This window comes from Panicum virgatum, chromosome 3N, assembly GCF_016808335.1.
Source record: "Panicum virgatum strain AP13 chromosome 3N, P.virgatum_v5, whole genome shotgun sequence".
NCBI classification, from domain to species: domain Eukaryota; kingdom Viridiplantae; phylum Streptophyta; class Magnoliopsida; order Poales; family Poaceae; genus Panicum; species Panicum virgatum.
Window position 1 is genome coordinate 39,562,637 of NC_053147.1, and position 25,700 is coordinate 39,588,336.

The 25,700-nt window shown below is 45.0% G+C and overlaps 1 protein-coding gene across 1 annotated transcript; it reads left to right on the plus strand.

The window, feature by feature from the left end:
• LOC120665937 (phosphatidylinositol:ceramide inositolphosphotransferase-like) lies at positions 1 to 3,509 on the plus strand. Its single transcript, XM_039945658.1, has 12 exons — positions 1 to 602; positions 716 to 805; positions 1,098 to 1,184; positions 1,321 to 1,389; positions 1,775 to 1,855; positions 1,972 to 2,043; positions 2,209 to 2,269; positions 2,360 to 2,462; positions 2,549 to 2,644; positions 2,722 to 2,768; positions 2,855 to 2,979; positions 3,080 to 3,509. Exons 1-12 carry the CDS (start codon positions 567 to 569, stop codon positions 3,152 to 3,154), a joined length of 942 nt encoding a protein of 313 aa, XP_039801592.1. The 5' UTR covers positions 1 to 566; the 3' UTR covers positions 3,155 to 3,509.
• Positions 3,510 to 25,700: the final 22,191 nt, after the last annotated feature.

Here is a 25,700-nt window from a genome sequence, read left to right on the forward strand (position 1 = left end):
CGTCCACCCTGTCAATTCCGACGCCATCGTCGCTGTACGCGAACGACTGTTCCGTTCTAGAAGTCTCCCCCTCTCCTGGCAGCAGGATGTCGTCGCCATTAATCAAAGCAAACTAGCTATCCGAGGCAGAAGAGAGGGAGGAGGAAGGCACAGGGGAATCTCCTATCTGGAAAAGGCCATTTGGATCCCTGGGCTCGAGATAGAAAAAAGGAAACGAGGTCTGATTTCTTCCAACGCGGCGGCAGCGCATCCGTCCTCTCTCTCCCCGTCCTCCTCCCTCCGAACAACCCGCCGCCCCCCTCCCAGGCTCCCACCCTCGTTATTAGTTTTTTAGTTGCCTCATTCGGCAGCCTCGCATTCGGCCATCTGATCTCTCTCTCTCCCTTCCCTTCCTCTGCTGCTGGGGAGGCGGAGGAGAGGAAAGAGGCGAAGGGCGCACCAGGAAGGAGGAGGACCTGGAGGAGGGACACCGGGAGCAATCCTCTAGCTGGCGGAGTTCTCTCCCCTCCTTCTTGCTCCGATTTCGGGTGCAATAAATCCAGCGCTGTCGGCGGCTACCGGCAGCCATGTCGCCCTTCTACCTTGCTCGCAGTGCTTCCAAGGTCCGTGTGGTTTCTGGGTTAGATTTCATGTTTACGGGCCTCCCGTGAGAGGCTTCACCAGATTCATGTTGAGAGGCTTGACTTGGGATTTTGGGGATCGGTTTGCCATGCAGTTAGTGAGGAGGATCACCTCGGAGGTATCGGTCGAGCTCAAGATCCTCTCTGAGAAATGGCGCCTTCTTCTCGCAGGCCTCGTTTTCCAGGTACATCCCCAATAATTTTTACCTGTGTGATTATTCCCTCTCAAGGGAATTATATATTTGCAGGATCATTCATCCCGTCTGCAGTTGCAAATTCAGCCTCAAGAAGAAAGTGCTATAGAATTGTATTCTAACTGATCACCAAAGTTGCGACGGCTTCTGCATTTGCTTTTTTGTCATTAACGTTTTTCTCACGGCAGATCAAATTCTGGTGGAGTAAATTGATAGTGACCAGCTGAGCATTTGCTATTTACATTCACATGTACTAATTCTTGTTTATTTTTGGAATAAACAGTACATTCATGGTTTGGCCGCTCGAGGGGTACATTATTTGCACCAGCCAGGGCCTACCCTCCAAGATCTAGGCTTCATGATTCTTCCGGTGCGTACAACACGTGCCCTAGCTTCCAATCTTGTCTATCTACGGATTGATTGAGAACCAATGTTTCATCTAATACTTGAATTCAATACTGGAATGCTTTCTTATTTGTATTTTTGATCTGCTGAATTTCTTGTAGGAACTTGGAAAAGAAAGGGGTTACATCAGTGAGACGATGTTTACGTTCATATTCCTCTCCTTTGTATTGGTAATACACATCTTTTATACTGTCTTTCCTTTCCCTTTCTGTGGCGGCTTATGGCTAGTTGATCACAAAACCTGATGATTGCACATCTGGAAGATTGACTATTTGTTTTGAGTGAACTGACAATTCTGCAATGTATAGCTGACCCATAGCTATGACAAGCTTTATACATAAAGTACACATTACTCATACTTGCCTGATTTCAAGTTCTTAGCTCACTTCTTCTATTGTTTCCCTATCTTTTCTCTGTTTTTTTTACTGAAATAGATCATATTACTTGTATCGTAATTCCTATTAGCTGTCCTTCTGAAATGTACCAATTTTGCTCCTTGTGAGCAAGTTTAGCCTTGCCTTGCTCAATTTTAACAGCATCACTTTTGCCGTGCAGTGGACATTTCATCCTTTCATGCTTCATACCAAGCGCTTCTACACTGTTCTGATCTGGCGCAGGGTGCTTGCCTTCTTATGCGTGAGTGTTCCTTGGTTTGCATGTTTTCTTTTATGTGATTTTACCGATTAGCTGATATCTACGTGTGTACTCAACAACTTACAAGGACTTATTTTTCTTGGGTGGTGTTTGTTCAGGCTTCTCAATTTCTACGGATAATAACGTTCTATTCCACGCAGCTTCCAGGACCCAATTATCATTGTCGCGAGGTATGGTGGCTTGTTAAGGCTAGTTCATCTTGTGGTGTCATTTTGCCTACCCCAACTTGCTTGGGAAAAAAAAGGCTATGTTGTTGTTGTTGTTGTCGTCGTCGTCGTCGGTTACTATGCGTTATGATTATGATTTGGGAATATTTCATTAATCTCATACTACAGGGCTCACCACTGGCCAGATTACCACCACCCCAGAATGCAGCAGAGGTTCTTCTGATTAATTGTAAGAGGCAGCTCCTCTATGTTTCGATCTATTCTGCTATTCCTTTTGTTGGTCCAAATAACTTAATCTAGCTCTGTCATTTGACTACAGTCCCACGGGGAGTGATATATGGCTGTGGTGACTTGATATTTTCATCCCACATGATTTTTACTCTAGTCTTTGTCATAACATACCAGAAGTATGGAAGCATAAGGTGAAGATATCTTCTTCAATTCATTTCTTCTTGTTCATGTCAGTTCAACTGCACAAAATATCCTAATTATTGTTTATTCTTGCCAGGTTTGTTAAGATGATTGCCTGGTGCATAGCTATTGCTCAAAGTCTTCTTATTATTTCTTCTCGCAAGCATTACAGTGTTGATGTTGTTGTTGCATGGTTAGTACATATTTATTGCACTGTGGAATTATTACCATGCTTCTTTTTCCCTTTGTTGATGTATCTTTCCTACACAGGTATACCGTGAATTTGGTTGTTTTCTTTGTGGATAAGAAGCTTACAGGTGAGGATATGATTCCTTCTTAGTGTTGGTAAATTCTATTTTTTAGTGGTTCCATTTGTTGGTAACCGTTGAAATTCATTCTGCAGAACTTCCCGATCGATCAGCAGGATCTGCACCAATACTGCCTGTGAGTGTGAAGGACAAAGATACCAAGTTGAAAGAAGAGAACACGAGATTGCTGAATGGTAACTCTGGGGATTCAGCTGATCGGGTATGAAATACCAAGTGTATATCATGTTATGATGGCTACATTTTTTTAAACTAGCCTGTATATTCTTAGAACTGAGCAGTCTTATTATGTTGCGGTGCAGAGACCACGAACACAGATGAATGCAAAGCTCATTGAGAATGAAAGCCATGTTGATAATGAAAATGTGAAGACATGACGAATGCTAATGGAATGATTTTGTTAGTTAAATGTTCCATTGAACTAAGGAATATGGGATGCAACGTGCTTTGGTGCCTAGCTTCTAGATCACTTCATGACATAGCTATGAAGGAAGTTGTTTTAGACCTCACGATCCTAGGCAAAACGAGTTTTGTTCGTAAAACTGTTTGTGTTTATCTCAGCTGTCTCATTGTGACCCACAGTTTTTTCTTGTTCCTTTCTTTTTTGTTTTCCAGATTGGAATTCCGATTGTCTATACAAATTGTGTATGGTTAGCACAGCCCTGAGATTAATTGCAAGTGTAACCACCTGGACAATATGAGATTATCTTGGTTTAGTACCTACTTCTGAAAGTTCACATGGCTCGAGTTCACATATGGCAGAAAATGTAGGGAAAATTGGTCTCGTACCATCCAGAGATCACGATTTTCGGAAAATACTACTGAAAACTGTGCACCTGTAAAATACTGCTGGACTGGAAGTACCACTTTGTGAGTTTTTAACAGTAACTGGTAACTTGGACAAATATACCCTCAAATTATTATCATTACTGCACACAAAAGAAAGAGTAAAGTATACCAGTGGTCCCTAAACTTGTGCAGGTTTGTCACTGCGGTCCCTGAAGTCGCAAAACATTCATTTGAGTGCCTAATCACTGTTTTGGTGTCGTATTGGTCCAATCGCCCGCTGACAAGAGGTGTAATCTTGCAAATCACCCCTTGAAAACACAAGAGGGCGATTAAAAGGCCCTTGGGTTCGATTTGGTCTAGGTCTTGCACTCGCCCCATTTGTTGGCAGCTGCCCCCACCGCCGTGCCATTTGCTTGCAGTCGCCGCCGGCACCACCTCCCTTCGCTTGGAGCTGCCTCCGCCACCGTCTGCTCCGCAAGTGCTATAGTCTCTGCCACCATGGATAACTCGTCCAATCAATCGACATCCTTAGCCTCTCGAGTCCGCGCACGGAAGATGCCAGATCTTGAGCTAATCACTTGCACTAATTGTGGCATTCACAAAATTTTGGAGTTCCAGGTCAAAAAAGATGAGCATGAGAACCAAGGCCGCATTTTTTTAAGTGTGCAGGTCGCAATGTAAGTGATTTAGACTTCAGTTTGTAAATTTTTTGATCGGTTTGGTGTGAATCTGGATCTTGTTCTGTAGTGGAATGGAAGTGATTGCAAATTTTGGATGTGGGAAGAGGAATATGAAGACCATTTGGCCGAAATTTCAAAGAAGAAATAAGAAGAAATCACGGAGACAAAGCAGAAGGAGGACATGGTGCGTGATGGAGATGGACAGAAACAAGATGGAGATGGACAGAAAAAGGACATGGTGCAGGAATGCAATGGCCATGATTTAGGTCAACAGATTAGGGATTTAGTTGTAGGTGTCAAGGAACTCGTAGTGGTCATGAAAATCATGATCTTTGTTGCTATCTGTGGTATTGTGCTCAATGCATATGATGTACTGATGGGTTGAAAAATTATGGAATGAACTGGTTTCAGGCTTATTCTGTAGAAAATGCTTACAAACAGTATGTTGTGTTGAGAATGTTCACACTGGAAACACATGTTAATAATGCTTGCATACAAAATAGTGATCTAGTAAAGCTCATTTCCACACAAAGTAGTGTTCTAGTGGTTCACATTTCTACACAAAGTAGTGTTCTGGTTCTTCTCATTTCCACACAAAATACGACTGAAGGTAGTGCACTAAATAGACCAGTGGTCTCTACTTCCTATTTACATAGAAAGGACAAGCTGAAACATGTCACTAATTAGCCCATTTGTTGCTGTTGGTTGGCTCCACCGGTGCCATCTTCTCCCTTGTCTGTACGAGAAGCAACCAACTTTTTCTTGTTTGTTCCAGCTCTGGTTCTCTTTGGTGTAGATGTCAATGCCTTTCTCTTCTTTGATGCTGCTGCCTGTTGGCGGTCGATATCAGTGATTTTTGCCGCCAACGCTCCGCCTGATTTCATGAAAGATAGGCCATAATCATGCCAAATTCACTTATATTAATGAGTTCCACAAGTTTTGGTGAGTACTACGCAGGAACAACATGTACAAAATTTGGCCAAAATGGGAGAAAACCCAGGCCGGCCGGCCTAGGCCAGGCCGGCTGGCCTATTCACCTGGCAATTCAGGCTCTTCTTTGGTCAGAGAGCTCATGAGTGCAAATACAAGCAAATCCAACGTGGTTTTGTACAAAATGCATAAACCAAGATCGAAAGGCTTGAGCCATGACAAGTTGGGTCCACCTGCAATGACCAAACTCATAACCATGTCCCAAACCGACTTGAGGAGCAAAAGACAAGCGTTGATTGGCACATCGGTGGAACAGAGAGCTGAGGGGGGTCAACCCCAGGCCGGCCCGCCCGGCCCCTAACTCTCTCGCTTCGGACCAACGCCAATGCAACTGACTTCATCATGGAAAATTGCATTTTTGGAATTTGCAATAATGCGATGGGCGAACGACGGGAATTGAACCCGCGCATGGTGGATTCACAATCCACTGCCTTGATCCACTTGGCTACATCCGCCCCTTATCCAGCTAAAGGATTTTCTCTTTTTTCCATTCATCATTATTCTATTTATTCTGACCTCCATACCTCGATCGAGATAGTGGACATAGGATGCCACTCTTTAAAATGAAAAAAAGGCAATCAGGAGCATCCACACAAAAGGCAGGACCAATTTGACGGAGATCCTAGGCCGGCCAGCCTAAAGGAGCGGTGCCGAGTTCTCTCGGCCTTACTCCACCTTTGTAAGCCACCTCGGAGGAATGAAGTATCTTTGGAGTGAAGTTTCTCGTCTCTCGTCGGTATCTCGCTAGTCTTTCTCTTTACTTCAGTTACTTGTTTACTTTCTTTCATTGATCTGCGGGATCCCTAGTCTGCGTAAGTAGCAAGTTCTGCTTATTTGAGAGCGCTTTGTCTTGCCAGGAGGCAGGAGTACGTAACTCGATAGTGTTAGGCATGGTGCTTAGACTTGGTTAGTTACCTCGGGCTGTGTTCCATCCCACAGTACCGCAGTGGTAGGCGACATGTGGTGACAGCCCTGTCCGTCCTTTGTAGTCCACCACGTTCAGGTGCTTTCATAGCAGTAGTTGCCGACGAATGTTGGACTCCCTTCTGACCCCAGTCTAAGTCCTTCTCTTAGGCCGCCGAAGCAGATCAAGATAGTTCAGTTGCAAGCCTGCTGGGTAATGAGTTGGCTAACCGACATTAGACCCTCTACCCACTTACCTCTCTTCCTCTGGTGGGTCCGGTTTAACTAGTTCGAGGTCTGGTCATGTTTTATCGTTCTCCTTGGATTCGATACCCTGGCATACTCCAAGGTGAAAGCTACATCGGTCTCTGTGCGCTTGCAGAGTAATTTGTTTAGGCTAAGGAGTGCCAACAAGTTTTCTGGCGCCGTTGCCGGGGAATGGTAGCAACACTAGTTTTGAATTCGTTCAGCTGTACACTTTTCCACACATCCACACCTCTTCGATATCCCTAAAGGTGATAAGTTCTCTTGATCGGTCAGCCAATAGGGCCACTTGTCAACCCCAATGAATGCCGAGCTACTCTTCACAGCTTGACGTTTACAAAGAGAAGAACCCGGTCAGTCTAGTCCGTTCAGGCAAAACAATTGCAAAAGGCTAGGCCGGAGCAAGACCCAGTGGAGACGGTAGTTTATCTCTGAAGAAGATGCCATTAACTTCACCTAGGAAACAGATCCGGGCGGCCACCTCAAGCTCAACGAAGAAGAAAAACCGCAACATCTTCTTCTTGAACTAAAACCACTGCATCCTAGGCTGAAATACGCCTTCCTCCAACAACAATAGTAGCATGCCAGTCTTCATCAGTGACAAGCTGACAGACAGTGAGACTTGGCGGCTCGTTGCAGCCCTAAAGAAAGTACCGGTCCGTCATCGGGTATTCTCTCCAGGACTAGAAAGGGGATGAGCCCCGCCTTGTGCACCCATCACATTTTTATGGAACCGGACCATAAGTCATCCTGAGAGTACCAGTGATGGCTGAACAATGTGATGAGGAAGGTAGTGGACCAAGATGTATGGAGACTACTACACGCGGGCGTCATCAACCTCGTGTAAGACAGTGTTTTGGTCAGTGTAACACCCTAATTTAATTCTCAGCTTTAATAATAAATTTAATTGGCTTTATTTGTTTTACTAGGATTTAATTTGTTTAGTCTTGCATATAATCTAATTTTTGTTCCTCAAGTAAATAAAATTTGTCTAAGTTTAAATTGTGTTGTTGCATTCATGCTGGAGCATCTCTTTTATTTGTTTGAGTGATAGGGTTGAATTCGAATTTGTTTTTGAATTCAAATAGTTGAGTGGTTTGAGTTAGAAAAACAAAGGAAATAGAAAAGGAAAGAAACCCAAAACCAAAACCCAGCCCAACCCCAAGATCTGGCCCAGCCCGCTCCCCTCCTTTTCCCGCTCGGCCCGACCCAGTCAGCCCCTCCCCGCGCTCAGCCCAGTCTGGCCCAACCCACCTTGGCCCAGCTCGCCAGCGCCGCGTTCCGCTCAGCCCAGCGCTGCGTCGGCCCGCTCGCTCGCCCCCGCTCAACCTCGCGCCGCAGCCCGTCGCACCTCGCGCTCGCCCTCGCTGCCACCTGGGCCCCGCACGCCAGTCCGCTCTCCTCTCGCTGACGCTGCGGCCCCACATGTCAGTGCTTCCTTCCCCAGTGCGCGCAACGCCTCGCCGCAACCGCGCCGAGATCTCCGGCCGAAACCCCCGCGGCTTTCCTTCCCTGCTCCCACGCCGAGATCCTCGGCCCTTCTCTCTTTAAACACCGTGGACCCCCAGAGCCCCCTCGCCCTCCATGCCAAGTGCCTCCACCAACCCTAGCCGCCGCCTCCACGCCGCTCTGCCTCGCCGCGCCTCTGCTCCGCCGCGGACCGGCCACGCCACGGCCTCCCAGCCCCGGCCAACAACCGCTGGAGCTCCGCCCCGTGCCCAAGACCTTCCCCGAGCTTGCTGCCCCTCGACCTCTAGCCTGCAGCACCGGAATTCGACCTGGACCTCCGCTGCCGGTGAGCCGACCTCCAAGAAATTCGTCGCCTCCGGTGGGTTCCCGACCCCCCTGACCCCTTTGGACTCATCGCAGGGACTCCACGAAGCTTCCCGTGGAGCCCAGGAGCCCGGAGTACCCCCCCGCGACAACCCCGTCCGCGACCACCACGCCATCGCCGCCGCCGAACTACGACGCCAACGGACCCTGCGCCGCGTCTCCGCCCGATTCTAGCCACGGTGAGCACCCACGTGTCCTCCTGCTCCTGTTACGCTAGACGTCGTAGCCCGCGGCGCACCCTCGTTGCCAGTACACCGGCCACCGGCCCTCCGCCGCCGCCACGCCATGGCCAGACCGCACTCCGCTGTGCTGAACCCCCCGCGCTAGGACCTGTGAAGGTTATCCATGCCGCGTAGATGCTTCCCGTAGCAAAACCCGACCCAAACCTAGGCCGGAACCGCGCGACCGTGCCACGCCGGCGAACCAGGGCTGCCTCTCGCCACGGCGAGCCTCGTCGGAGCACAGAACCGCCACCCTACGTGCTCCAATGAGTTACGCGTGTCACGCTAGTCCTTTTGCACCAGACCGCAACCCAAATGGCCCCCCTGGAGCGCCGAAACGGCCATATCCGGCGAACTCCCGCCGCCTCCGCTCGCCGCCGGCGTAAGACCCGCAGCGTAGCGCCGCCATCCGCGCCTCAGTGCACCCCTGGCCGTCCGATCTCGCGCGGACGGATCGGATTAGAAAGGGCGTACCGGTTCGCTGACCTTTTTGCAAAAGAGCCCTCGGATTTCTGCTGAATCATCCCGCCGTCCAGGTCTGTGGAAAAATATTTCCAAAACCGTCCCTGCTTTTATGTTTTAGACCCTGGATTTCTTTCAAATTGAACCCGCCGTCCAGACCTGTTGATTTTTGCAGAAAACCCCCTGGAACTTAGTTTTTCTCGCAGATAAGCCCCTGGACCTTGTTTTTAGCCTAGAATATGCGTTTTAGCTCCGTTTTAAGCGTTCTTTATGTCCACGCGATCGTTGTAATGCGTAGAATAGTTTTAGACTAGTTTAGTGTGTTGTTTTTATGTATTGATGTACTGTTTCTTAGTTTTTGTTAGTATTTGCGTGTATGCTTATTATTGTGTATTGTTTGGGCCATGTGTTCGTGAGTAGACGTTGAGCTACCGGAGGAGCCCCAGTACCAGTACCCGGAGCAGCCGTCTTCCGAGCACTTTGAGCAGCAGCAGGAGCAGTACGAGGAAGGCAAGTATAACATGAACAACCTATCACTTTTAAATACACTTTCATACTGCATTTTAATACTGTATGCCTATAAGGACTTTCCTAGCCACCTTATATTCTTTATATGTATCCTTTGGGTTGCATTTTTGTTAGTTGTGCTAGGTGCCGCGCTATAACACATCTTGGTCCTTCTTAATTAATTTGATTAATGGTATATGCAACTTAATTCTGAGAGTGGCCCTCTGTGTGGCTTGAGTGGCTCACGTCTCGTTAAAATATGTTTTGTTAGAAACTTGGTTTAGGGGGCCAGCACGGTGCTTACTGCCTGGTTGGCCACTCTCTATAAGGACCGGTTCATAGAGCGACAACCTGGGACAACAGCACTACCACAAGACTGGAATGGGACGGCCTTGGCTTACTAATTAGGCCATTTTGGTTCGGGAGTAACTTACCGACGGGGCAAGAGGGGAGTCGAGCCTCAATGGTGCCCAGGCTACGAGGCTTGGTGTGCGCACCCCTCGAGGTGGGTACCATTCGTTGCATTGCCTGAATCCTTAGCGGTTACACCTTACCAACGTGTCCTTTGTAACGGCCTCGTAGTGAGTTTGCTAGTCATCTCACCTAAGGAAGTGTGATGAACAACTGGCGTAGCTCTCGACTTGTGGGTAAAGATATGCAACCTCTGCAGAGTGTAAAACTGGTATACTAGCCGTGCTCACGGCCATGAGCAGCCCAGATCCTCCTTTTGATTAGTGGGGTTAGCTCCTTCCGACGAGGGGGTGCCTCTCGGGGTTACCTTGGTGGTTATGGTTTGGTTCTCAGTAGTAACATGTTTAATTTTGATTAATTACTATGTAATTGGGTTAATGGTAATTCATCAACTTGTAGTAAATAGTTTTAATAAAATTCTGCCAATACTTAAAAGCTAATGCAGTCAGTCAGCCAACCTAGAGCCTCATAGTTTGTGTTATACTTGTTGAGTACAAGTTGTGTACTCACTCTTGCCTCTTCTCTACTTTTTCCTCTTGGATACTCTACTGCTGCTCAGTTCTTGCCGATGCGAGGGAGTTCGCTCAGCGCTACCAGGACTACGAGGACTTCTAGGCGTTCGTCTCCCAGTCGACGTCCCTGTGGCGCCCAGCTTCCGAGAGACTTTGTATTTGTACTTCGCTTCCGCTGTATCAGACATTTTGTCATTAATATAATAAATAACATTCGTATTTCGATTTATTATGTCTTATTCATGATATGTGCTGTGATATACTGTTCATTCTGTTGTATATACATGTGACTTGATCCTGGCACGTATATGATTGCTCGGTTTATGTTCTTTTATAAACCGGGTGTTACAGTCAGCCTAGTTCAAGTGGTCTCAAAGAAGGGAGCAATCACCTCTGAGAGTAGAGCGCTCATATCCCAGAGGGAAGTCATCAAGGACGTGTATCGATAGTCAACAAGACTACCCGAAAAGGCCACTGATGTAGGACTAGCCCTATCTTTCGAGAGGTAGGGTAAATTCGATTGGTGGAGTATATGAATTTGGCGATCCGGCTTCTAATCAGGCACGATTCAAAGTCCCACAACCGTTACACCGCTGCTCCATTGGTTATCAACCAAGCACAACTTGATTGACCTCACCAAGAAGGCTTTTCCTGCAAGCGAATCGAAGAACACAAGCAAGAAAGTAGAAACACGCAATCTGAAATTGCAAATATAAATAAAGCAAGGATAAATATGGGGTTCAAAAACTCAATTCCAAAGGACTAATCGACACAGTGGAGGAGACCAAGAACGGGGGCCTTGGATCACAGTAAAAGGACTTGTCGCCATATTTACAATGAATCAATCAAAGTTTCGAAGCCGAAAACTTGAACTAAACAAAACCCAATGATTCTAGGTGGCGACTACTGAGTTTATATCCTAAGGGAGGTCCTAGGGTTGCTGGTGGTGGCCAAGGGGCGTCCACCACTTGGGCCAACACGGTGCACGGGCCAACAGCCAGAAAGACGGCGGCACAGGGTCGTGACAGATTCTGGACATCATATTGTTTCGACGATTTCTGTTGACTCCGGATGAATTTTTGCATGGGGCTGGATCCATTGGAAAGCTTATCTCCTTACCGCCTGTTCGGGTGCACTTATCAGCCACGGCTGGTTCCTGTAGCTACAGTAAAACATCTCAAAATAACTTCCAGCGCCCGAGGCTGGGGCTGGCTGGAGCTGGCTAGCCCAGCCAGTCGAACAAGCGGTTAGCTTTCCATGCATATGTAGAACGTCCAAAACAGAGTACGCATGCAACCCAGGCAACCATTTTAGTATGGGCTGCTCTTGAATTCCGAATCTGAATAGAAGTCGGAGTTGATGATGACTTGAAACTTCATGTAGGAAACGTCGTGGGCATATCCACCATAGTGATGTCCTCATCATCCTCCCTTCTTGAAAGAAAAGCCGTCCTCGGCGCCGATTGTACTCGAAGCTAATCCTATAGGCTCCCTGATCCAAATCCACATGAGCTCAATACTATCTTGCAAAAGATTAGTACTAACAAAAGGCAGCATAGGAATAGATGGCATATGAATATCAATTGTATCGGATCCACTTAGTTGATTACAATCTTGAACAACAAAAGAAGAATTCAGATTTGCACAAATGTAAACCCGATATATCAAATATTGCCCTTTGTTGTTATATTTGCCAATAACATGATATGTATGTCTAGACAACCATGGCAAATCAACACACATAAAAAGTTTCTCCATTAAATTACTTAGATTACACAAAACATCAAATTCTATGTAACCCAAGGTATGTAAGGAAGACAACAATTTCATCTCATCTGTATCACTAGCAACATGAATCACATACGTAAATTCAACAGAAGCATGTGGTTTAGTGCTCTCATGTTCATGATTAGGTAAATCATCTTTATCACAGGGAATATAAAGCAAATCATCTTGTGACAAAGGTAAATCACTAGTTGGTTCCACTAATAGTTGCTCTGTCGTAGCATGATTGGTGGAAAAATTCAGCACATCAAGAGAATTCTCACCTTCTGTGAGTGTTGCAGCGGTAATAATAGGTGCATTGTGAAGTGATGGTTTTGAACTTGCACATGAGGATGTGAGCTCCTCATTTTTCTTCCATTTTGTTCTTGTCCTCTTGCTTTTGATCAGCATCTTGCAAAAGGTTAGGCATAGCAAGAGAAACAACAATGGACTGATCCTCTATGTTTTGCACCTCATCATATGAAATCAATGCAGGAGGTGGATTAACAAAGGTTTCATGCATAAGAAGTTTCACATCTATCCAAGTTTGGGGTTTATCTGAAGAACTTAAAGAATCCCACCAAACTAAAGCTGAGTGTCGCAAAACACTAGCTGCATTTTTTACCTTCCTCCTTGGACACATGCAACGAGTTGCAAATATGTTATCTATAGCAATTTTCCACTCCAAGTACACATCAGCACCCACACCATCATATGTTGGTGGATATGAAGAATCTATCATTGTTAGAAGACAGCAAAATACAACACAAAAGTATTATCCCTATCAACAAGCAACTACTGGGTGGTGGTGAAAGTGGAATGCAATATCTCAAGCGGCTTACCACCATCTTGCAAGTGTGCTTACCAAAGCCTAGCAAGCGGCATTGTCAGTTGTCAAGCTTGGGTGTAACAGTTGCAAGGTGAACCTATGCTGACAGAAGTAATATATGGAGTTTTGGGAAGGCACAATATGGTAGCAAGGAATATCAATATTTCAATTCAGAATTGCAAGACTGAAAATTATTCCCAAGCTAGTCTATGTTGCCGGCCTAAACTCGTCTCAGACTTAGTTCAAGCAAGCATTTGATACAACTTTGGAAGGGAATCAAAGGATGCAAGCACTTCTGAATTTTTTCTTCTTCTTTTCTTTTCTTTTTTTGTGCGTCTTTTTCTTCTCTTTTTTTTTTGCACCTCTATGCCTTTTCTTTTTTATTATTATTTTCAATCTGAAAGTGCAGCAATATATAATGAGGAAAATGATTGGCTGCTCACACAACTACCAAAAATCAATATGTTCGCTCTCTTTTGTTTGCTTGTTTCTTTTTCACGTAGCTAATTCTTTCTCTCTCAAGGAAAACCACGGCAGCAATGTTACCCTTTTCTTTTGCCAACTTAGCAAAACGATCAAACTATAGCAACTAAAATAATAAAATTGCTAAACACAATGATATATATGTGACTTCACTCAAACTATACCGATGAACAAGACCTAGACTAGTGAACACAATGACGCGACGAGGGACTAATGTTCAGAGAAGCAAACTGAACCGAAAAATTGTGGGGGGGGGGGGGGGGGCACAAACGGGTTATAGGACAGAGAAAACAAAATTTTTAGGGCTTTTTGTGGACTATGGGTGATGAACAAAAACAAATCTAAAGGGGTAAAAAAACACGATAATACCTCACGGACAACCTGGAATCCTGATACCACTTGATGTAGGACTGGCCCGATCTTTCGAGAGGTAGGATAAATTCGATTGGTGGAGTATGTGACGTTGGCGATCCGGCTTCGAATCAGACACGATTCGAAGTCTTGCAACAGTTACACTGCTCCTCCGTTGGTTATCAACCAAGCACAACTTGATTGACCTCGCCAAGAAGGCTTTTCGTGCAAGCGAATCGAAGAACACAAGCAAGAAAGTAGAAGCATGCAATCTAAAATTGCAAATATAAATGAAGCAAGGATAAATATGGGGTTCAATAACTCAATTCCAAAGGACTAATCAACACAGTGGAGGAGATCAAGAATGGGGGGCCTTGGATCACAGTAAAAGGACTTGTCGTCACAATTATAATGAATCAATCAAAGTTTCAAATCCAAAAACTTGAACTAAACAAAATCCAATGATTCTAGGTAGTGGCTACTGGGTTTATACCCTAAGGGACATCCTAGGGTTGCTGGTGGTGGCCAAGGGGGCGTCCACCACTTGGGCCAACAGCCTAAAAGACGGCGGCGCAGCGCCGTGACAGATTCTGGATGTCATATTATTTTGATGATTTCCATTGACTCCGGACTAATTTTTGCATGGGGATGGATCCATTGGAAAGCTTATCTCCTTAGCTTTCCATGCATATGTAGAACATCCGAAACAGAGTATGTATGCAACCAGGGCGACCATTTTAGTGTGGGCTGCTCCTGAATTCCGAATCTGAATAGAAGTCGGAGTTGACGATGACTTGAAACTTGATGTAGGAAATGTCGTGGGCGTATCCACCATAGTGGTGTCCTCATCAGCCAAAATTCACTCCCCTTCTTTGACAAGGTGCTTGAACGACTAGCTAAGCACTCATTCTTCCATTACCTTGACGGATATTCTGGTCATCACTAAATTTGTATGACCAAGTAAGACTACCTTCACCTGTCCGTACGGCACATTTGCCTACCGGTGAATGTTGTTAGTCTTTGCAACACACCTGTTTACTTCAGAGGTGTAAGATGGCGACTTTCTCTGACCAAATCGAGAGTATCATGAAGGGTTTCATGGATGATTTCTCAGTCTCTGGCAAGAACTTTAAAGAATACCTTGAGAATTCGGATAACGATGTCAAGAGTTGCCAAGAAACACACTTTGACCTTAATTGGAGAAGTTTCAATTTATTATTAGAGAAAAGATTGTCCTTGGACATTGGGTGCCCCGAGGCACTCGTTTCTTCACCCATCATATATCCTCCCAATTGGAAATTTCCTTTCGAGACCCCAAGCGATGCAAATGATTACACCATCGGAACAGTGCCAGGTCAATGCAAGGATAATCAGTATTATGCCGAATCTTATGCAAGTAAGACATTGACCGGATCCCAGTTATGCAACAATGGATAAACAACTTCTGGCATTGGTATTTGCCTTAAGTTCAGCTCCTCCTTGGTTGGTGCTAAGGTGATTGTTTACACGGGTCATGCTACACCAAAGCACCTGTTGATCAAGAAGGAAGTCAAGCCACGACTCAACCGTTGGGTTCTGCACCTACAAGAATTCGATCTGGAAATTAAAGATAAGGAAGGAGCAGAAAATTGTGTGCCTGCTCATCTCTCAAGGATTCGAGTAACCGATTGACTTCTTGAGAGATGATACTCTTCTGGAGGTCACTATATCTAGACCAAGGTATGAGAACTTAGTGAATTTTACGGAGACTGGATATCTCTAGATGAAGACAAGAAGTTATATTCACCTTAGAAAATACCACCCTTGGGAGAACCCCTATCCATTCAAAGTCTGTGCTATTGGTTTACTCCACCACTGCATCCCGCTATGTGAGACCCTCGAGATTCTTGAGCATGCTACTCCTTACCATAAGGATGATACTACAAGTATTTCGTATCCATGCTTAGGTTTGGCAGAATGTACAATTCTAGCCAACTAAGTTTTGAGACACTAAAGAATCTGTGCGTCGCCCAAGATGTCAGATGCTACGCCACTGAAGAGCAACCTTCAGTTGGAAGTAATCGACATATGGGGAGTTCACTTCGTGAGTCTTTCTCTATGTCAGAGCAACGTAAGTACATCTTGGAGGCCATGTACTATTTGTCCAAATGTATGATGCACTTCCTGTGTTGCGGCCGACTTGAAGAATTCAAAGAAGATGATTTAGGAAATCACATTTCCTTGCTTTGAATTTCCAAGAGTCATGTTTGGTATTGAAGGCTCACACTTCACAAGACAAGACCTACAGGAAGTGTCTCATCGAATTGAGAGTAAAACCACCAGGCTGCTACTCCATACCATCCCTATACCAATGGCCAGGCAGAAACATCTAACAAGAAGATCAGAAATATTTTGCAAAAGATAGCGAATTCCATGGGGAAAGGATGGAATAGCATGATACCCGAGGCAATCTGGACATATTGAACAGCCTTCAAGACACCGATAGGACAAACACCGCACTAGCTGATCTATGGAAAAACTTGCCATATACCAGTTGACCTTGAGTTCAGATCCCATGGGGCAATTAAGAGGTGGAAAATGGATCTCCAATCAGCCAGGATTAAAGGGCATATCCAATGGGCTGAATTGGGTGAATGGAGGAAGAAGACCTACCACAGCTTCAAGCTCTACATGGAGCGGATGAAAAGATGACATGATAAGCGGATCAAAATCAAGTAGTTCAAGTTGGGAAATAAGGTACTACTCTTCGATTCCCACCTTCATTTGTTTGGTCGTGATAAGCTTAGAAGTAAATGGAAAGGGCCTTGTCTCATAAAGCCTCTAGGACGATGACAGGAATATCTTCAATCATTGAAAATATTCCTCGAGCCTGAACTACCGGAACTCAAAGAAATAGACGTCTACGAGTTATCTGAGCTAGAGCCCCCGTCTGTGGTCTCGCCAGACCTTAAACGTGCCTTATCCTAGTCTAGGATACTGGGCGCAAGTTTATTTCTCAAGCTTTGTTTCAGCAGCGCCTAGTTATGTTTGAAAAGAAAACTAAAATAAACTAAAATAAAATAAATACTTCATGCTCGTGCTTGAGTTGGTACACATTTGTGTGTCAACCAACCCCCCTATTCTAATATTTTTATCAAGTGTGCAGAAGAACATCATGAACAACACTGAGACAAACTCCTTGGCGAAGTTGAGCAAAATTTGATGCAACTCAGGGCCAGCCAGCTTAGACCCGTGCCTAACCAAAACATCGACATGACAACTCATCACAGAGGTTTGCGACCCCATCTTTCTTTTCTTTCCTAGTTTTCATTCAAAACAATTCTACATTAAATAAAATTAAAATTTGAATGAAAACCCTTGGAAGAGATGAATTCACACATGACTTCCAAAGGTGCCTAAGTTTTATTTCTTATGCGAGTACTTGTTACCTTTGGAGCTTGCATGATAGGATCACTTGAAATTTTTTTTATTGATCCTCATGATATAATGAAATGAGAGACATATTCTTTTTAATTCGAAGTCTTGGAGTGTTTCTTTAAAAAAGCTAAAATGAGGAAACTCTCATTGACTTTCAACCTTACAAGTCCTATCTAGAGCCATACATGAATAGAATTGAACCCACATAGCTATCTTTTGACATTTTAAGCTTGATCAAACATCATTGCCTTTCGAGAAATGTCATGATCATTGAGAACTTTGGTCGTCCACTGTGCACGTTCATCAATAAAGTCCATCAAAAGTGGTTCACGAGAAGCTCTCCATCCCCCTGAAAAAAAGAGAAAGAGACAAAAGCGAGTGAGCCTAGAATCCTATTCGTCAAAAAAAAAAGAGAAGACAAAGGGGAAAGATGGAGAAGCTAAGGTCAAACACCACGCAAAAGGACATTCAGCCCTCACACACACATGCACATGGCCAAGTTCTAAAGATGATCTGATCTCTCAAAGACAAGATCTTTGATCTTGCAAAATAAATGAGGAAGATATGCAATTCTATCCCTATCTTGAGCCACACAAAAGCCTTTTTAAACGTAGGAGAGGTTTTCTCTAAAGACCTTAGTGAGGTTCAAACACAAAATGAGAGACTAAGAGTGAGTTGGAAGAGATGAGAGCATGCCTCCTGTTTTGAAAATGTTGCAAAACCTCCAAGTACAGAGAAAAGGAAGTGAATCATGTTCTCCATTGAGTTGTTTTGGGGATCAATATTCGAAGGTGAAGGTGTTAGCCACCTAGAATCCAAGGTATGAGGAAAGCTTTGAAATAAATCTAATGCATTCTTTGAGTTCATGAAACCAGGCTTTGCTCTTTTTCGACCTTATTGCTCGGGGCGACCAATGTCTGGCTGTGGGGGGTGTGTTGGCGGTCGATATCAATGATTTTCGCCGCCAACGCTCTGCCAGATTTCATGAAAGATAGGCCATAATTATGCTAAATTCACTTATATTAACAAGTTCCACAGGTTTTGGTGAGTATTTGAATGCAGGAACAATATGTACGAAATTTGGCCAAAATGGGAGAAAACCCAGGCCTGCCGGCCTAGGCCAGGCCGACCAGCCTATCCACCTGGCAATTCAGGCTCATCTTTGGTCAGAGTGCTCATGAGTGCAAATACAAGCAAATCCAACATGGTTTTATACAAAATGCATAAACCAAGACCGAAAGGCTTGAGCCATGACAAGTTGGGTCCACCTGCAATGACCAAACTCATAACCAAGTCCCAAACCGACTTGGGGAGCAAAAGACAAGCGTTGATTGACACGTCGGTGGAATGGAGAGCCGGGGGGGGGGTCTACCCCAGGCCGGCCGCACAAGGTCGGGCCACCCAACCCCTAACTGTCTTGCTTTGGAACAAGGCCAATGCAACCGACTTCATCAGGCAATCAGGAGCATCCACACAAAGGCGGCACAAATTTGACGGAGATCCTAGGCTGGCCAGCCTAGGGGAGGCCGGCCGGCCAGACCTTTTTGCGCCACGTGTGCAGCCTTCAAGAGGAAGTTACAACCGCCATGTGTGCAGCCCTCAAGTGGAAGTTACAACCGCCATGCATGCGTGGATAGCTTTGCTTTCAAGTCAAGCAAACCATAGCTTAGCTTACAAGCTGAGCAACCTTAGCCTTGCTTACAAGCTAAGCAACCCACCTTGGAGGCCTAAAAAAGGGAGCCCCCACCCCTCATTCAAGACACACCATTTGGAGAGGAGAAGAGTCCCAAGCAAGATGTAGTTCATCTTAGTAGAATAGGGAGATTGTGAGGTGAGACCTTTGGCGAAAGCCAGACTAAAGGAGCGGTGCCGAGTTCTCTCGGCCTTACTCCACCTTTGTAAGCCACCTCGGAGGAATGAAGTATCTTTGGAGTGAAGTTTCTCGTCTCTCGTCGGTATCTCGCTAGTCTTTCTCTTTACTTCAGTTACTTGTTTACTTTCTTTCATTGATCTGCGGGATCCCTAGTCTGCGTAAGTAGCAAGTTCTGCTTATTTGAGAGTGCTTTCTGTCTTGCCGGGAGGCAAGAGTACGTAACTTGATAGTGTTAGGTGTGGTGCCTAGACTTGGTTATTTGCCTCGGGTTGTGTTCCACCCCACGGTACCGCAGTGGTAGGCGGCAGGTGGTGAAAGCCCTTTCTGTCCTTTGTAGTCCACCACGTTCGGGTGGTTTCATAGAAGTAGTTGCCGACGGATGTCGGGCTCCCTTCTCACCCCAGTCAGAGTCCTTCTCTTAGACTGCCAAAATAGATCAAGATAGTTTAGTTGCAAGCCTACTGGGTAATGAGTTGGCTAACCGACGTTAGACCCTCTACCCACTTACCTCTCTTCCTCTGGTGGGTCCGGTTGAACTAGTTCTAGGTCCGGTCGCATTTTATCGTTCTCTGTGGATTTGATACCCTGGCATACTCTAAGGTGAAAGCTACATATGTCTTTGTGTGCTTGTAGAGTAATTCATTTAAGCTAAGGAGTGCCAACACTGCCTTCCCAGCTGTTGGTATTTTGTAACGTCACGAATAAAATCCGCAAGCGCATGGATACCGCTGTACCTTTCACCCAAGAGTATTCCATGGTATCGTATCCACTAGGGAACATGATTACACTACCTACGGGTTTAGGCTATCCAAGGACACACACACTGGTGTAGGAGGATAAGAAAGAGAGGACTTTCTAAGATCTAGAATCTATGTTTAGAAGAAGAAATCACGTCGCCGTTATACTTCGAGCTAAAGGTATCGACCGGCTTATACAAGCCGATAGCTCCAATATGTGCTCTATCTGATATCCGAACGTGGAGGATTACTAAAAGGCTCGAACAGGGCTGTCACCACCTGCCGTCTACCTCTACAAACCGTGGGACTATCAGACAACTGAGTGGTATAGTCCAGCCTAGACACCACGTCTACGCCTTTCCCTACTAACTCTAGAGACGATAAGGGTTATCCTTTTCTATCCGGACCCCACTCTAGAGTCAAATGCTACTCGCTAAGCATACACATAAACTAATATAAGGCAAAGATGATAACTTGCGATCTAAACTCTAATTCTAAATAAACAAAGAAAGTCTCGAACACTTACAACCGAATAAGCATCCGTCGAGGTACAAGCGGAGAAGAGCACCGACAGCCCGGCACATCCCCTGACTGTCTCCCTCACTCTCATAGAGGTATAATTTGGAGAAGAGCGCCGTTACCGGCGCCCCTCCTGAGTACCTCTACTCCTAAACTCCTACTAAACACATGCTAGAGAGGCTCTACACTTGGAGGTAAGTGATGTGTGTGGTGTGTTCATTTGGACCCCCTCCCCTTGTATTTATAGGAGGGAACCACCAGCCATTTGCCCGAGAATCGAGCCAAACTGCCATTGGAGATCAACCACACCTCGCCACGTGTCATCTGAGAGGCGGTGGGGCCCGTGGGCCGCTACCACTTGGTCGGGCGACCATAGTGGTCGGCCGGCCTTGGGCTGGCCCAGTTTGCCCCGGTCTTTGGTCAGAAGACTGCTAGGTGGGCCCCCATGTCATGTATATGGGTAAGGGCCTGTCTTGAGTCGGTTTTGGTGCTCTGGTGGGCCTGTAGATCCTCGTGAACACATCTGATTCATCGAGAAGGTGTTGCCTCGGATCGATGACGTGTCGCCTTGCTTATGGGCTGCATCTCCCTCTCTTGTGCAGCTGCCAAGTGGGCAATTTTGGCCTTTGGGCTTGCTTGTGCTTGGCCCAGGAATTTATGCCTTGGATAATATGCTCGTTACCTGCAGTTTTGGCCCAAATTCACCTGCACACATTCTTAGACTAGCATCTGTGGAATTCGTCAAATAATCATCCTATGCTAACATTTATTCCTTCTGATGATCGACTTCTGTACGATAGTTGACGGTCAAAATGGGTCGTTAGTGACCGTCAACAAGATCCCCCACACTTAGTTCTTTGCTCGTCCTCGAGTAAAGTCAAGAACTAAGGCGGACCCGACTTCATATGATATGACACCTGCATACAGATTATTCTAGGCCTTACCTTTACCTGTGAATTTTGATGTGTCTACCATGATTTGCTTGGGAAGTTGAAGAGCAGAACGGTGTTGACTTCGGTCTCCTCCACTTTCCTGCCATATGTCTGGGGTTTTGGAAATATTTTTGCAAAGACCAACTATAGCTTTTACTTCTCCATAGGATCTCTCATGTCGCTCACTGTGTATATATATCCTCACCAAGGCATTGCTTGTTTTCATCCTACTTCTAAAGATGGCTTATGTGGAGCTCATGGTAGGGAAATGGAAGCATGCACTTGTGTCACATATGTCGCAAAATCAAACAATGGATCCATGGAGATGACAAATCACACAAGCTGATCAAGATCGTGCACATATGTGGAAGGTGGATGATGGAATGAAATACTCCTTTTATGAATCTCTCTCTCCTTTATTTGGATAACATGAGGGCATGGCTATATATATATATATATATCTTTTTTTTTCTCTTCTCCTTTTTTTTCATGGACACTGATGGGTCCATTTTTTTTGGGTCATGCTTCTTGGGCATGCCATCTTTTCTCTCTTTTTTTCTTTTTTTTTGAATAGCCCATGCCTCATTTGAAGGGTACTAGAGAGAGAGATCATTAAACATGGAGTTTTATTTTGTGGATGGATGGAATGGCATAGCTGACTTCCAGGGTAGAAGTTCAGCTGGTGGAGTGCACATGATCTTGATCAATCAAGTATGAAAGACATCTCACTAGGGTCACAAAGTTTGATGAAGCTCAATGCAACAACGAGGCACATATGTGTAAAGATTTGTATCATGAAGGTCAACATATGGCTCTGGTAGGACAGACACATGGAGCTGTAAAGCTATGGAGGTTTTTCTTTTGATAAAAATTTCCCAGACACATAAGCAGATAAAGCATAGATTCTTCCATCAAACCATATCTCACTAGTCAACAACTTAACAATTATGGGTTCCCTAAGATATGATTCACAAGCTCAGGCTTAGCAAAGAATAAAAGGTATGCAAGCCAATCATAGAGAAGCACAAGCACCAGAGGATACCTTGAGTTTAATTTTAATGATGAAACAAGATTTCATTTAAACTCATGGGTTAGGGAGAGTATGAGGGGTAGAGTGCACAAACCATCGCGATGAAGAATGAATGGTGGTAGTACTTGCTAGCACTAGTTGTCTTTGGCTTTTTGCATTCTGGTTCGTTCGGTGTTGTGTACGTGTTGTGGGAGGTCTCGAGTGTATATGCATGAGTGTTCCGAGAGATCTCCCCCCACTTGTTCTTGTACCTGGTGCTTATTCAAAAATAAAAATATGGAAACAAACTAATAGCTCTACTAATTTTAAGAACCAAGGGGCTCCTAAAATTTATTGAAACTAGAATTTAATCTCACCAAGATACTTACTCAGGCAAGGCTGAATTAAGATTTCATCAGCATGAGAATGCCAAGCAATATTAATCCAAAAACCTCTACTTACCTTCTAGTTTGAATTCAGCTCAACGACTTATCCATTTGGAATTGATTTTCTTGCAGGGGTTAGTCCAAATATGCAACCAATATCTATACAAGTATTAAGTCCAGAACGTCAATCAAACTTGACGCAAGGTCTAGTTTGACTAAAGAGGACATTTTAACCCAAGCACCATGCTTGATTTAAAACGCCTATGAATGTGTTGTGCACCACACACATTCAAACCAAAGCATACAAGGACAAATAAAGGAAGAACGAAGCATGTTTGAGCATCGTTCAAAGGGAGATGAGCATGAGCACAAACTTGGTGATCCTCGGGCGACCTCCCGGCAGGGCTTTGTTTAATGTCAGAAGCAGGACATTGAGAGCACTTACCACGTCATCTTGTTGATGGAGATAATATTGTCACCATGGCAACTCCTCCCATTTTTTTCATTTTTTGAGCAAGATGCGAGGACATACACCAATTCCAAGACAAGATATGAATTGATAAAAGAACTTACTTCGGGGTACTCACATACCTCCCCCACACTTGGAGTTTGCAAAACTTCAAGTGTATGGAGTTCAAGTCTCCTTATGTAGTTATTCCTTCATCAAGGCATATCGAGGTGTTATAGTCGGTGTAGCTCTCATATTCATAGGCATTGCTTGTCCATCATTCTTCTTGATCTTCCCCTAGAAAGGTTAGCGACCAAAAATACCCGAAGGAAAACTATATCCTAGAACATGCTCTTGCTTTTTATTGAAAGGAAACTAAATAAATAGGTAAATAAATGATAGTCCGGCTATCTCCCGGTAGTGCTTTGTTTCTGGTCATAAGCTCGACCATGATAACCCTTGCAGCCATCATTGGTGATGGGTCATTGTTTCACCACCAATTGTTGAAGCTAGCTACAAGGTTAGTGCCATGGTGCACCCACGAAATCTACAATGTTTATGATAAACATAAACATCTACAACCAACCGTCTAAAGATTTTGCAGAAGAGGACCATAAGGTGGTTGTTGTCCTCGTGTGTGCACGGTGCACTAAGCATGCCTGACTCTGGAGTTTCATTGAATGAGTATGGTTTATGTGGTACGTCAAAAGTGAAATTCCCATGCTCACCTGTGGAATCCTTTTCTTCGGACTCCAGAGTCGGCGCCTCACAAAATTCCTTGGCCCATGATTTCTCCATCTCAAGAGATTCATCGTGAAAGATCATAGTTGTACCCCGATCAAGGTTGAGAACAACAGATTCTAGGCCATCAGAAAGAGGCTCAAACTCGATCAAGGGTGATGATGAACATTCATCTTCACAAAAGTGAAGGCTATCTTCCGAGTTGTATTCTTTAGAGGAATCTGTTCATGCAACAGTTTCCGTGAAGCAGCCGACGATGATACAAGATCAGTCTTCGCAAACAACACACCACCCGAAGAATGGTGAGAAAGCTTGCCCGTGTTGCCAATTCTATGGCGTTCCTTGTCGTCAAGTTCGTGCGACTGAAGATGAAGCCACAACTAGGAGGAACCAGAGGTTGTTCTCCGGTACAAAGAGAAAGAGGTCTCATCAAGAGCAGCTGGCAGAGGATTCCCTTTTCCTTTACTCTCCATCAGTCGATGAGCTACAGACCATCCAGAAGAGAAAGGACCCTGAATGCTCTATAGATACAAAGGTCAAGAACCAAGCACTCTATGATTACGTCGATGGGTTGACTATCACTATGAATGTGGTTCAGCCACGCTGTCGCAAGGAGTCCAAAAAGCAAGCAGAAGAAATAATGCAAGATGTGATGATAAGTTCACATGGAGGTCAACCAAGTAGCGCCATTCACCACCATCGCATGTGCTACCAATACGGGCAAAAAGGTCATTATGCCAAAAATTGTCCACATAAACGCCTTCCACCGGCTCCACGGCAGGCAGGACAGCAGGGGCGCCCAACCCAACCCAGGGCACCACGACAGGGGAAGGTGAACCATGTGACGGCCGAGTCAGCGGCCGAGTCTCCGAACGTGGTTATTGGTACGTCCATGGTCAACTCATATCCAGCTACGGTGCTGTTCGATACTGGTGCTACGCATTCCTTTATTGCACAGTCTTTTGTCGAGCATCATGGTATTCGTACTAACACATTAAAGAAGTGCATGTTAGTATCTTCACCTGGAGGACAATTGAGGTCTCATATCTCCTGCCCTAGAGTCAGTGTTTCCATAGGGAGAGTAACGTTCAGTACAAATCTGATGGTGATAGACACCAAGGGTATTGATGTGATTCTAGGAATGGATACTCTTGCCAAGTGGGGAGTCAGAATTGATTGTGCTCAGCGGTCAGTTCACTTGTTAGCATCTAATGGCCAAGAGGTGACAGTCAGTGCTACAGAGCCTTCTGGTTTTCTTCATCAGATGGAGGCTAGACCCACGGATGGTATTCGTGTGGTGTCTGAATTCCCGGATGTCTTTTCGGAGGACTTGCCAGAAGAAGGAAGAGGAGTTGATGAAGACCTATCCTAATCTCTTTGCTAGCCAGCCCAGAATCTCGGGACGAGATTCCTGTAAGGGGGTAGGATTTGTAACACCCTAAATTAAATTTCAGTATTTAATAATAAATTTAATTGGCTTTATTTTAATTTTCTAAGGTTTAATATGTTTAGTCTTGCATTTAATCTAATTTTGATCCTCAAGTAATTAAAATTTATCATAGGGTTAAAATGTTTGTGCATTCATGCTGGTGCATGGTTTTATTTTGTTGAATGCATAGGAGTTTGAATTCAAATTCATTTGAATTCAAATAGATTTGAATTCAAATTCATTTGAATTCAAATAGATTTGAGTTGGTTTGAAAAGGAAAAGAGGTTTGGAAATAGGGAAAATAGTGAACCCGAAACCCAGCCCAACCCCTCTCCGCAGCCCAACCCGCACCCCTCTCTCCCTCTCTTTCCCGT